A 13,976-nucleotide genomic window follows, 5' to 3' on the forward strand; every position below is an offset into this window, starting at 1 on the left:
GGGCCCCGGGCCCGGGCCCTACGGGCCCATGCCTTAAGACGGCACTGATTACGAACTAAAATTATTATTACTGGTACGACCGTTTAAATATGTCTACGAAATATTTTTGGCCCTAAAGCCCATGTAATATCTTATCAGTTTCCATTCTAATTAAATTTATTCTGTGAATCTTTATTCTTAAACTAGTAAAATACAATATACTTTTCTGTCCTGACTCCTGGTATTATCAATGTATGTTTCGTGATAAATGAAAACCACTATAATAATTTTATTAGTATATTTACTTTTATGTCACTCAAATAACCGTAATATATTAAAATGCTCCCCAAAATTTATCACCCATAGCCTTTCCACCCTAGCCCCTCCCCACTAAATACATCTTTGGATGTCTGTGTAAACTCCATGAAGGACATTTGTAGATTATGGGCATGTGCACATTGTATATTACGTGGGAGTCTGCACACTATACGAATGGTTAACTCTACAAGTTTTTTTAAGACCTTTGAAACCATCTTACCTTAAAAAAAATCTTCCCCCATTTTTCTCTATTTTCAGCTGCCTCCTTCCAATTCATGTCTCCATAATCCACTACTCCAGAATTTAGGAAATCTCTTTTGTATCTATCTTTCCGCCATAGGCGTGCCAAACTTTGTCCGCAGAAGGGAGGCCCTTTAAAAAAAGTCAACCAAAGATTCTTTTACTAAAGACCACTAGTATAATTAAATATTTTAAATTTTATAAATTATTTATTTAATTCAATATGCAAATATAAAAATAAATACATACTATTAAAACTTACATAATTTATATCTAAGAAATCCTTATTTACATATTATTATACTATTTACAACTCCATCCTTCTGTCCACGAGAGTAAGGTTTTTGAAAGTATCAATTACATCTACAATTTTTATATTATACGCAAGTTCTGATTAGTCTGATTAATAACCGATAACTTTATTACATTTATTCATAGATATCAATTTTATACTATAAGATTAAAACTGGCCTCACTTTATTCATGTAAAATGTAAAAATGTTCGCTATATTGTATAGTATAGATATGCATTTATTAAAGAAAAAGCCAGAGTCCACAGGGGGGGACGGCCACCCGGCCACCACCATGAGCACGTCTATGTTTCCAGCGTAGCCTTGGTCTACCCAGAGGTCTTTTGCTCCTCAGTTTTTCTTGGATCACTCATAGAACCATAAAATTTTACTTTCTACATACGTGGTCTGCCCATTCCAACTTACTTCATTTGATCTCATTTACAATACTTGGTCTATTGAATATCTCCATTATTTCATGGTTGTGTCTTTTCCCCCATCCTTGAATATCCTGATCATATATTTTGCACAGTACCTTCCTCTCAAAAATATGTAACCTATCATCCTCCGTCTTTCGTAAAGTTCAACATTGTAAACCATATACGATAATTGGTCGAATGATTGTCATATATAACTGCATTTTAACCTCTTTTGATAGGATTTTAGAGCTTAATAACTTGCCTAGTGCAAAGAAGCATATATTTCTCATTTTAATTCTTTGTTGGATTTCTATTTGACATTCATTCTTCTGTGCTACAATCATAGGCACAACTAGAGTAAACAGTCCTCTTACCAAAACTTAAAATAACCTGTAGATTACCTCATTTTTATATACCATGTTAATATATTTTAGATTCTGAGCCAAGTTGAATTTACTGCAATGTATCTTTTTTTGTATGTGACACTATTGTGAGTTAAATATGCTGTATGCGTTATGTCATGTATAAATTAAATATTTATGGGGGGCGGGCTAAATATTGGTCCAGAGGGCTAAGCCCTCCTAGCCCTCCTAATTACGTCTATGGTTATAATAGTGCCTAAGTGTTTAAAATCCTCCACATTTTTTAACTCTCATTGACCCACTGTTATGTTTTCGGTTATTGAAGCGTTACCTAGTTCTGTACATTGATAGTCCCTCACCATTTCTTCGGCCAGAGGTTTGATTCCATCCAGGATACAATATGATAATACCTTATATTTTGTATCTAGTAGCGTTATTTCTCTATAGTTACTACAAACTTGCTTGTCGACTTTTTTATGAATTGGACATATATATGTTACGCCGAATTTATGAAATTGCCGATTTCATGAAATCAGCAACATTGTCGTCGAATACATGAAATCGACAAGACCTTTCTTAAAAAATTATAAAGCATAATTTAATTTAAATAAATTTATAAAACGCTGGAAATATAATAAAATAATAAATACGTTTTAGTATGTAAAAAAAGTAAATAAAAAAAAAAAATTATACTTAAATATTTTGGCAAGTATGGCATGAGTGACACGCCGAATTACACATCATATTATTTTTTTCCCATGTGCACTTTTTAGATGTGCAATTCATATGACAAGTACAACGTCAATATATAGCTAATCAATAGCCTTGTCCGGTCCCAACTGACCCCAATCTAACAAGTTCCCGTAAATAATATTAATTTTATTGAACGTCTGCAGTCGTCAGAGAACAGAACTTTGTAGTTAACTGTTTAACTGTTGTTAAACTGTTCCGTTCCAGCCATGTGCTTAAAATCCTTTTTTTAGTCCCAATACGAAATTTGCCATCTTTTTCTTTTATGATAACTGCAAGAAGGTTGGCTGCATCACCTCGCCCTCGATCCACAGACGGGACTGACACCAGCACATTGTGACCAACTTTTAAAGAAAAGAGAAAATTTTCAATTACTGCCATATGACACTATTTATAATTATATCATAATAATGTGTTACTGAATTCGTGCAATCGGCAGAAAAAGGCTGACTGATTCACGAAATTATCAATCAAAATTTGCTGATTTCGTGAATTTAGTAGCCAAATTGCCGATTACACGTATTTGGCGACAACGTTGCTGATTTCATAAAATCGGCAATTTCATAAATTCGGCGTAACATATATGCTATTCCCCAATCTACTGGTAAAGTTTCTTTTTCCCTTAATTCTTTTATTAACATGTATATACTCTCTACCATGGAGCTACCTGAATGCTTTAACCTAACCATGGTTTATTAGTTCTTTGAGCTTTTCCTAAAACTTTCTCTGACACTTTTTCGAGGATATGTTTAATTATTTTCCGTTGTTCATCTACTGTTTCAGGATTTGACTTAACTTCTCGTGCCATTTCCCATATGTTTTCTTGAAACTCTCTAACTTTCCTAATATCCTTGAGTTTTTGTACATCATAATTGGCAATTTCCGATCTCATTTTCCTACTTATTATTATTTTTTTTTTTTGTTCCAGATTCCTCTCCTTGGCCTTTTTTTTTTTTTGCATTAGCTTTAGTCTCCCATGCAATTATTTTCCACTTTAATCACTGATTTTAATGTATAGAATTTTAATTATTATTGTGTGTGTGTGTGTGTGTGTGTGTGTGTGTGTGTGTGTGTGTGTGTGTGTAGGGGGGGGGTAAATTTCATACACGTATTCACATTTACGTATTTTCCTAATATGGCAAATAATAAATAACAAAAATTTGAACCAAAAGTTATGGGAAGGCGATCGCCCTATTATTCACTCTGAATACGTTCCTGAATAAAGCGTGGGTATAAAATAATAATACAAATTGTTAAGGGTTCTTAATATTCCCGGAGTTTAATGGTTATAGAGAGTTGGTTCAGACTTTTAAATACAATTCAAATTAAAATAATTTATTAAATGTATAATTTTTTATAGATAATTCAGTATTCAATTAATAATTATTAGTCGAGATTGTGTTTTAAATGAATATTAAATCAATTATTCCAGAAAAATATCAACTATACATTTTACTCTATCTAAGTGCAGACTAAAGAGAAGGGATTGTTGTATACAGTGCATTATAAACGTAGACTTAAATACGTAATCAATGGTCGATACTCATTATTTAAATTGGATTATTAATAAAAATCAAATATCAATCTACCTTAGGTGTAGGGTGTACCTATTACACATTTAATTGTTTATACATACCGTTGAAGTTTGGTTTATTGTTATAACCGCGGTAACCTAAATAGCAAAATGTCCTTGAATTATGATGAAGATACCACAGAAAAAAAGTTTTATCTGACTTTTCTGACCTGTTTTCGTGATAGCAATCCTGCTCTCCTCTTTTGTACATTTTTTGTTCATGGTAAATTACGTTTGGACGCTAGTGATAGAAATTCACGCAGAAACCAGGATGTATATCGTGCAATAACCGTATGATGGAATGGCGGAAGAGGAGTTTGATAGGCAGTTGATGTGTGATGAACCTGAAGTGGTACAAACACTCATCGACATTTCATCACAAATGTTGATCAGCTTAAGGAATTTATGCGAGACTCGCGCAGAACTTACTCAACACGAAATTAGAACCTTAGAAGTAAATTATACTTAATATATTGGTCATATTATGTCAGTAAATTTAATTTGAATGTTGCTTTAGGGTAAACTTGTGAAGTTGTTTTCAGTACAATTAAATAATAGACAGAAAAATCCAGGGCGGTTTGATTCTCCAAAATTAAAAAATACACCTTCTCTAAAACAGTGGCTGGAAGTTGTAGGACTTAGTGTACTTTCTGTACAGGTAGGTAAAGCTACTCTAATCTTAAAGATTAATTAGTCAAAATTCTATTTTGATATCATTTTTTTTTTTTTTAGAAAATATGTGAGAACATCAATTCTATAGAAACCTTATTGTTAAAATCTGAAAATGAGTTGAAATCTATTCTACCAGAATATTCTCTTAAAGATGAAGAACTTAGACGGTTGACTAGAGCATCTTACAATTTAAAAAAATATAGTGGTAAGTATTTTTTAATATACAGTATTAATTTCTTAGTTAAAATTTTAAGTATCTAAGATTTGTTAATATCTTTATATAGTAGAATATAGATTGAAAATTTAATAATTGATGGAACTATTTTTAAGTATTATTAAAATTAAATATAATAGCAATACTTTCTTTTAAATTAATTTTTGTATTGAATAGTTATATTAATTAAATTTAGTTTACAATTTGCTTGTTGATTACACCAATCAATAAATTTTCTTTAAGCTTTAATCATTAGCTAAAGAATACATGAACATATAAATAGTTTCATTTTAGAGTTTTAAATTTTATATACGTTTTTGATATTTTGTTTTAAAATAAAATCTATGTATTATAAATTACTATTCAATACAAAAATGAATTTAAAAAAAGTATTGCTATTATATTTAATTTTAATAATACTTAAAAATAGTTCCATCAATCAAAAAACTTTTTTTTTCATTGCTTTATGTATAATCAAATATTAAGTGCATTTTTTAATGACTCAAAACACATATATGAATGTATATTATGATAATTATTAGAGTATACATTTCTATGTCCTAACAATCAGATGAATATTCAACCCAAATTATATTAAATAAATAGATGTATAATTATATGTTTAACTCTATTTTATTATGCACTTCTATTTTTATTTAAAAATTATTACCAAATATGTTATGATTGAGTTTAATACTATTAATAAATAATTTATAATAATCGATTCAATTTTACACATAACATGATTTTATCTAAGAAAATATCTATGTATTATGCTAATGCTAAGTCTATCATACATTCATCATTCAAAAAAAAGTATATCACATTTTCACTTAATTAATCTCATCAACTAAGATTTATTTAACTGATTATAAAAATTACTTAATATATTCCCTATATTTCATTCCCCTACTAGAGTATTTTCAATATTTTAACTACAAATTAAATGTTTTGCTAATTATTTACTTAATATTTATTTAAATTATTTATAATAATACATTTTAATAAATTTGGATAGAGAATAAGATATATAAACTTCTAATTTTCAGAATATTTGTTTTAGAATGTGTTTAAGCAGTCGAAGAAAAAAAATTAAATTAAGTTTTTACTCTAACAAGTACATAAAATATGATAGACTAAACTATGACCTTTAACTTTTTCAAGTTTTTAGAAATATACACTAAAAAAAAAAGTACTATATATATTTGATAGTAATTCAAAATTTAAATCACTATTATCACCTGAACTTATAGAATATATTATCATAGGTGTTAATAGAATAAATAATTGATGCCTTAATTGTTTATACAGATATTATGGTATTATTTTTTTTTTAATATTTATATATGAAGTAAAGTAGCTCAAGTAATTGGCTATACTCTATATTTAAGAATATGTAAAATAGAACTTTGTTATTATATTATATATAGGACCTGGGTTTGTTAAATTAAGTAGTTTTGATAAACTCCTAAATTAAATTTAAAAAAAAAAAAAAGTATATTAGTGTTGATCTTAAGAAATGTATGAAATTAAAATCTAAAATTAGTTGTATATTATTAACTGATGTATTTATTAATTGTTTTCTGTGTCTTATTAGTTTTCATCACTGGCTTTTTTTTTAACTGTATGACTTAATATGTTTGAGTGTAAATTGATATCTACATTTGGTGAGCGAGATAGTTTAGATCTTAGAATCTCTCTAAAGATTTCTTCCATGATAGAGGGAAGATGCAGTCTCTAAACAAATTGCCTTATTTAATTAGAAATTAAATCTTCATTATAAAAGCTTTAGTACATGGCAGCTATGTGACCTTATCCACTTAGTCCATGACTAGTAATTTTTAAAATATTGTTAACAATCTACATTATGTACGTGAGTAGAATAAAAACGTATAAAGAAACTAAGTAAGCATTAGTTATTGTGGTACCTGCCTTTTACATTACATTTAGGTAACATAGTCTTGTACAAAAAATTATTATAAACTATTTGTCACTATTAATGGTACAACAATTAATTAATATGACATACATTTTATCATTTAATGAATCTTATAATGAAGTTTATTTTTGTTCATAATTTTACTTTTCTGTATATTTTATATGAGAGTTTATATTCAAATTTAATATTGTTATTGAATATATATACTATATTAATAAAATTATGCTGTATTTAACTAATATTTTTTTTTTTTTAGAAACTATAAGAGTTGGAAATAGAACTCGAGAAAAATGTAAAATGACGTTGTATTGGGATTCTTGGTATCGACAATATGAAGTTCGCTGTGAACAAGCAGGACATTCTCCATCATCTGTCCAGGGCCATTCTCCTTCATCATCGTGTCGTCTAAGAAATGCCCATTTAAATCATTACACTCCACCTTTAACCCCTACTTTATTTAATCATAATCATAGTAAGTAAATAATGTAGGCTATTAAGAAATTGTTTAGGAATATTATTTAATAATTTAAGTTTTTTTTGTTTAAACTTAATTTTTAGATATTTAATGTTTTAATTAAAAATATTTAGTAAATCAATTTTTTTTTAAATCTCATACTTTTTTCCAGTGTGAAAAATAGCTCATAAGTTTGATTAATTTAGTGGATATCTAGAGTTATTTCTAAATATCTGTAACTTCAAATACCAATAGCCTATTAATGCAGATCATTATGATAATTTTTATATTTATTTAATCAAAATTGTGCCAGTAAATGTAATATTAAAAAATTGTTGATACTATGTAATCCTACAAACTTTTCTTCATTGCTTTTATAATTCTTTTTTAATTTTGAAAGAAAATAAAAAATATATAATGTAGAAAATCATATAAGTTATAACTAGACTAAATTAAGTAATATTTTTGGTTACTTTCTTTATAAAGACATATTCTTGGTGTGTAGCAGTTTTCCAATCATTTTTTAAATAATACTTATAGTCTATAAAAAATACTTCTTTGGTAACTTCTTATTTAATTATTAAAATATATTATGAATTTTTAAATCAAACTTATTTCTTTTTTAAATTTATTAAATAATAAAATGATATCCATATATATATATATATATATATATATATATATATATATATACTATATATACATTAATATATAAATTAATAAAACATAGTAACAGTTGATATATAATATTAAATATATAAATATTATATTAATTTTGTTTATATAATAACAATTTTTTATTTTAGGAACCAATGATAGTCCTATTTCTAAATTAACATCACCAAAAAATCGAAGGAATTTAAATCCTGATGTAGTTTTCTCTGTTGTGACTTCACAAAGTCATTCAGATAATCATGTGGATGAAATTCAGTAAGTTTTTAGAATTATTTTAGAATATTAGGATAAAACATTTTTCTTTATTATTCACTTGTAGTCAAAATGGAGTGGTCACACATTGTTTACCTAAAGAGCCATCGGATACTTCTATTTTTACAAATTCAATGAGTCCAATTAGAGATATTCAATCAGCCACCAATGGATTAACAGTACCACAATCTCCAAAATCTTTAGTTCCTGATAACTGTCTTAAAACTGGTCACAAATTTTCAAACTTACTTCCTATGCTTGGTTGTTGTGAGCTATGTTCTGTACGAGTATTTGTGGGTATGTTATATTCCATTTTAAGTATAATTTTTTTTTTCTATAATTGTAATTTTTATATGAATTAATGTCATAGGAGTCAAATGTAAAATATGTAAATTTCGATATCATAAGGGTTGTTTGTCAAAAATTCCATTACATTGTACAAAAAGTGCTGCAACAGATGATAATGATCCATTGCTTGATGGCAAGTTACTTTGAGTTAGATTAATTCTGTTAACAATTTATGTCAATTAATTTTAGATATTTTTTTTATTTTCTATAGATGTAATTAATTCATCAGTTAATCACTCTCCTAATTTTAATCGCCCTACTTCTCACAAGACTTCTTCTTCATTATTATCAAGACGAAAAACTCGAATACCATCTATCAATTCCATACCAGTTTCTGTATATATTTTTTTATATTAAATAAACTAAATTAAATTTTTTCATTGATATCTCTTCCATTGTTTAATTATATTGCTTTAAATTTTAGTCTAAAAGTGGTGGAGCTGAATCCAGTTCTGCTCCATCTAGTACAAATAGCTCTACACCTTCAAGTCCAGCTCTAGTCAACACCAGACAAACACATGTTTCTTCTTTACCTACACCAGCCATTACTCATGAGCAATTTCACTATCCTGATACTCCAATTTATTCACAAGATTTACAGGTACTTATTAATTTTATTTAGTATTTATATATTTTATTGAGTTTGATTTTATAAAATAGAGAACAAAATTATTATTGTATATTTTTAGAAAAATCAGTGTAGATTCATTGAATCAAGAGGTGGTAGTTCAGATTCAGAACAAACATCAATTAGAATTGATTCTTCTGAAAACCAAAATTGGGATACTGATGAAATAGAAACAAGAGGTTGGCCAAGACAAAATAGTGTAAGTTATTTCTAAGCTATAATATTATCTGAACTATAACTTGATATAAACATCAGAATACCAATTATCATAAACATGAGATTTTTATTTTTATTATCATTTACCTAATTACTATATTAACCAGAATAGTAGTTTTCTTTCACCAAAGTAATTTTTTTAAATTAACTAGATACTAGTATAACAAATTGTTATAATAAATAAATAGTATAACTACATTTTTATATTTTTAAATAAGAATTAAGAAATAAAGTTAAGAAATAGAATAAAAAAATATAATACATCTAAAATACATTATTTTCAACAACTGTACTATTATTTAATTTGATATTTTAATAACATATTTTGCATAAACTAAATAGAACTTATTAGATAATATTTTGGTGTAAGTATTTTCATCAAATTAAGCGGAATTTGATGAAGCAAAAAACATATATAGGGTTAAATTTATTTTATAGATTTTGTATTATTAAAAATTTCTTACAAATTAAGTCTGTAAAGTAATGGATTAAAAATACTTTATTATAATATAATATTAGTACTTAATAGATTATAATAACTTTTATTTTAAGATGCAATACTATACATTTTTAATCTAAATTATTTTGTTTTATAAGAACTAATTACTAAATCTAAATATATTATATGTATTTTAAAATATTGTAGCTATCTCTTCAAGAGTGGGATATACCTTGGGATGAGTTAAACATGTGTGACAAATTGGGAGAAGGTCATTTTGGTACTGTATTTAGTGGGAATTGGCATGGGCCAGTTGCTATTAAAGTGATAAATATGGACTATCTAGATTATGAAAAAACATTAGAAGCATTTAAAGCTGAAGTAAGTACTTACTCAAGCTTACCTTTTAAGATAAACATTTTTATATTTTAAAATGTTTTAGGTAGCTACCTTTCGTAAAACTCGTCATGAAAATTTAATTTTGTTTATGGGTGCCTGTATGAAGCTTCCTAGATTAGCAATTGTAACAAGTCTTGCGAATGGTATGACATTGTACAGACATATACATGTGCTCAAAGATAAATTTAATATGAGTCGTACCACAATGGTAGCTCAACAAATATCACAGGTAAAATACCTTTTAATTATATGGTTAATTATTTAGTTCAACTTTAATGAATATTTTTATTTTTCAAGGGTATGGGATATTTACATGCTAAAGGTATTATTCATAAAGACCTTAGAAGTAAAAATATATTCTTAGAAAATGGAAAAGTCATAATTACTGATTTTGGTTTATTCAGTGTTACAAGGTTATGTTTTCGTAACCGGTAAATATAAATTATTTATAATAAGAAGAAACAAAATTGTCTAATCAAAATCTTTATCAAATAGGACTCAAGATGGTCTCATTGTACCTCCAGGTTGGTTATGTTATCTGGCTCCAGAATTAGTTCGTAATTTGCGTGTACATCAGAGACCTGAAGAAGAAGACTTACCATTTAGTAAAGCATCAGATGTCTATGCTTTTGGGTAAAATATTTTAATTTAATAATGACTATATTCAATATCCATAATTTAATTTGTATTAATATGTTATAAATATTAAAAAAAATTTTAATTTCATATGAGTAAATTTTTATTTATATTTATAAATTTAAAAAGTGTATAATTCTCTTAGATATTAATTTTGTTAAAGCTTCCTTAAAGCTTGAACAATAATTTTGTACACAACTTAGAAACACCCAATATTAATAATATTTTAGAAAAATAATTTTATTTAATTTTCTAATTGGTTATTCTCATTATGAAGAAAAAACTAAAAAATGATATTAAGTTTTATGCAGGAAGAGTTTATATTATATATAATTATATATATATATATATATATTATATATAATAATTATATATTATATATCAATAAAATAAGTGATTAATTATGTATATTATGGTTATATTTTATTAATATTAATGAGTGATGCTTAAAAATATTTTTAGATTTATATAAGTTCTGAAATTTATTTATGAACTTGATTATTATATAAATAATTGACTTATAAAATAATGTATATATATATATATATGTATTAAAACCAGTACTTAAAAAGTTTCTTTAAAAAGGAAACTAAATCCTTTTCTGTTTCTGGCGTGATAGGAATTATTCCCTTTTTCGTTCCATAGTAAAAAAAATAATTCTTCGTTGCTTAATAATTTAAATTTATTAAAATATATTCTTGGTTTTTCCATTCTCTAAAGATTTTTACAGTAGTAAGATTGTTGCAGTAAATTTGGCATTTTGTAAACATTGTCATAATTACTGTATGTTGATTTCAATGTATAACTTTTATACTTAAATAAATTTATTTTAAAAAAAGTAGTGATAACACAAGCTGTTCATATATTGAGTTACTGATCAATGTAGTATACTTAATAAATAACTAAATAATAATCATCAATAGCCAAATCATTTAATAAGTACACTTCTTAAAAAAATGTATAAAATATTTTTCTTTTCATTATGACAAAAGTGTAAAATCATCTAAATAAAAAAATTAATTAATTAAAAAAGAAACAAAAAAAAATAATAATAATAATCTTTCTCAATTAAAAACTAACAAAATTCAATATATTCTTAACTACTTTTTTCTATAAGTTCCTGAAAAGTGTACAAAATCAAAGCGATGGGGTCTTACCAAGAATTCATTAAACTTTCTTTCTATAAAGTTTTTTTATGTTATTATTCTTATTTTATTGTTTAAGTTAAACAAATACTTAAAAATATTATACAAATACATACTTATTATATTTAATATTGTTTATTTAATAGAACGGTTTGGTATGAACTACTATGTGGTGAGTGGCCATTCAAATCAGCTAGCCCAGAAGTTATTATTTGGAATATTGGGCGTGGTATGAAGCAAAGGCTAGCTAATTTAGAAGCATCTGGTGATGTCAAAGTAAAAAAATATTTAAATATTAATTATTAAATATTTATTTTTCACAGTTTTTCATTATCTTTATTATTATATGAAATTTATTTTTTAGGACATACTAATGACATGTTGGTCATTTAACCCTGAAAAAAGACCAGATTTTGCTCAAATGCTTAAAACTCTTGAACGATTGCCACGAAAACGTTTAGCTCGGAGTCCATCACATCCAATTCATTTATCTCGATCAGCAGAATCTATCTTTTAAAAATAGTTGAACAGTATTATAATGTGGCTGTACCAATGACTTTATTAATTTATGTGGTATAATAATTATTTGAATTAAACAATTTACAGAGCTCAGTTATACAGGTAATCTTGCTTAAAGCGCTTTATGTAATGCAATTATATATTTTCCATTATTATTATGATTATTATTATTATTATTATTATTTTATTTGTTAATTGTGTATTATAGTTATATTGTTATCTTTTTATGGACTGTTTGTATAGTACAAGTTTATATTGCGTTAGCAGTCAAATTTATTTAAATTTATGTAATTGTGAAATAAATTTGTACAAAGTTGTTTTGTATATAAATATATATGAACACAACTGAGGTGTACAAAAATAATTACTATTATTCCTCTAGTAAATCAAATTATGATATCATCAATTTATGAAGCACTAATAATGATTTAAATATTAATTGAATATTCTTAAAAAGCCATTTGCACTATTCAAAAAGTATGCTTGAAACTATAATTATGAAATATATTATGTGAAACTATCAAAAATTGATTATTATCATTTAATTTATTTTAGAAATAAAAATGTGCATGAATTATATTCAATTTTGTTACCATGATTAAAACAGTTATGCTTGAATAAATTTTGTTATAATTTTGCAGATGTCATATATTTTAAAAATATATCCTTGTAAATAATATCCTTTTGCCTATAACACTTATGAATTATTTATTTTTTTTTTTTTTTTAATTAATTTGTTTAAAAACATTGGTAATCTGATAATTTAAAAACAAAACTTACTTAAAAAAAAGTGGAAGTGAATTGAAAATGTGAAAAATGAGAGCATCATTTATTGTATTTATTTAATAATTAAATATAATTATTCAAGAGAATGTAAAAACTTTATTATTAATATTTTATTGAAGATATCTAATTATACATACATATTTAATCAAATTGATTTCCAGAAAAGCTATATAAATTATAAATCTTCTAAATTAGTTAGAAGATTTATAATTAATATATTAACTTATTAATATTATTCAAAATAATATAACATATTATTTGTTAAAAATATTATTGAAATTGTTGAGATAACTTTTTTTTTTGGTCAATTGATGATTATTGCACTATCAATTTAAAGTTCATAATTTTAACAATGCTACTTAGGTACATGCAAAATATTTGTTCTGTACTTTTATGTAAATTTTTCAATAAAATCAGTGAATTATATCTTTACCTTTAAATATACAAGTGTGAATAATAAACGAATAGTAAACATTTTTAAATGCATAAGCCATAAAAATAATTAAATTAATTTAAGAATTGACAATCTTTGGCGAAGTGAAATCACAGAATATATGAAATTTATTTATTTGTTTCATATATTCTGTGGTGATATTTCCTGTTAGTTATAATTTTTCGTTTTTTCACTCTAATGTATGAAGCTAGTACCAAAATAATTACCCGTGGTTGTGTTTCATATTATCACTTTTACCACTAACCCAACGATTGTGACGTGTTTATCGT

At 25.6% G+C, this 13,976-nt stretch overlaps 1 protein-coding gene across 1 annotated transcript; it reads left to right on the top strand.

The window, feature by feature from the left end:
• Nucleotides 1-4,089: 4,089 nt before the first annotated feature.
• Nucleotides 4,090-12,624, top strand: LOC112684395 (kinase suppressor of Ras 2). The gene is made up of 16 exons (XM_025555901.1): nucleotides 4,090-4,385; nucleotides 4,449-4,589; nucleotides 4,664-4,808; nucleotides 7,013-7,228; nucleotides 8,017-8,140; nucleotides 8,205-8,434; nucleotides 8,508-8,618; nucleotides 8,697-8,821; nucleotides 8,910-9,086; nucleotides 9,175-9,312; nucleotides 9,976-10,149; nucleotides 10,211-10,396; nucleotides 10,465-10,598; nucleotides 10,663-10,800; nucleotides 12,095-12,224; nucleotides 12,313-12,624. The coding sequence occupies exons 1-16, from the start codon at nucleotides 4,233-4,235 to the stop codon at nucleotides 12,463-12,465; spliced, it is 2,475 nt and encodes an 824-aa protein (XP_025411686.1). The 5' UTR covers nucleotides 4,090-4,232; the 3' UTR covers nucleotides 12,466-12,624.
• The last annotated feature ends 1,352 nt before the right edge of the window (nucleotides 12,625-13,976 follow it).

The sequence above is a fragment of the Sipha flava genome, unplaced genomic scaffold (genome assembly GCF_003268045.1).
Source record: "Sipha flava isolate LNK unplaced genomic scaffold, YSA_version1 249_pilon_pilon, whole genome shotgun sequence".
Lineage (NCBI taxonomy): Eukaryota > Metazoa > Arthropoda > Insecta > Hemiptera > Aphididae > Sipha > Sipha flava.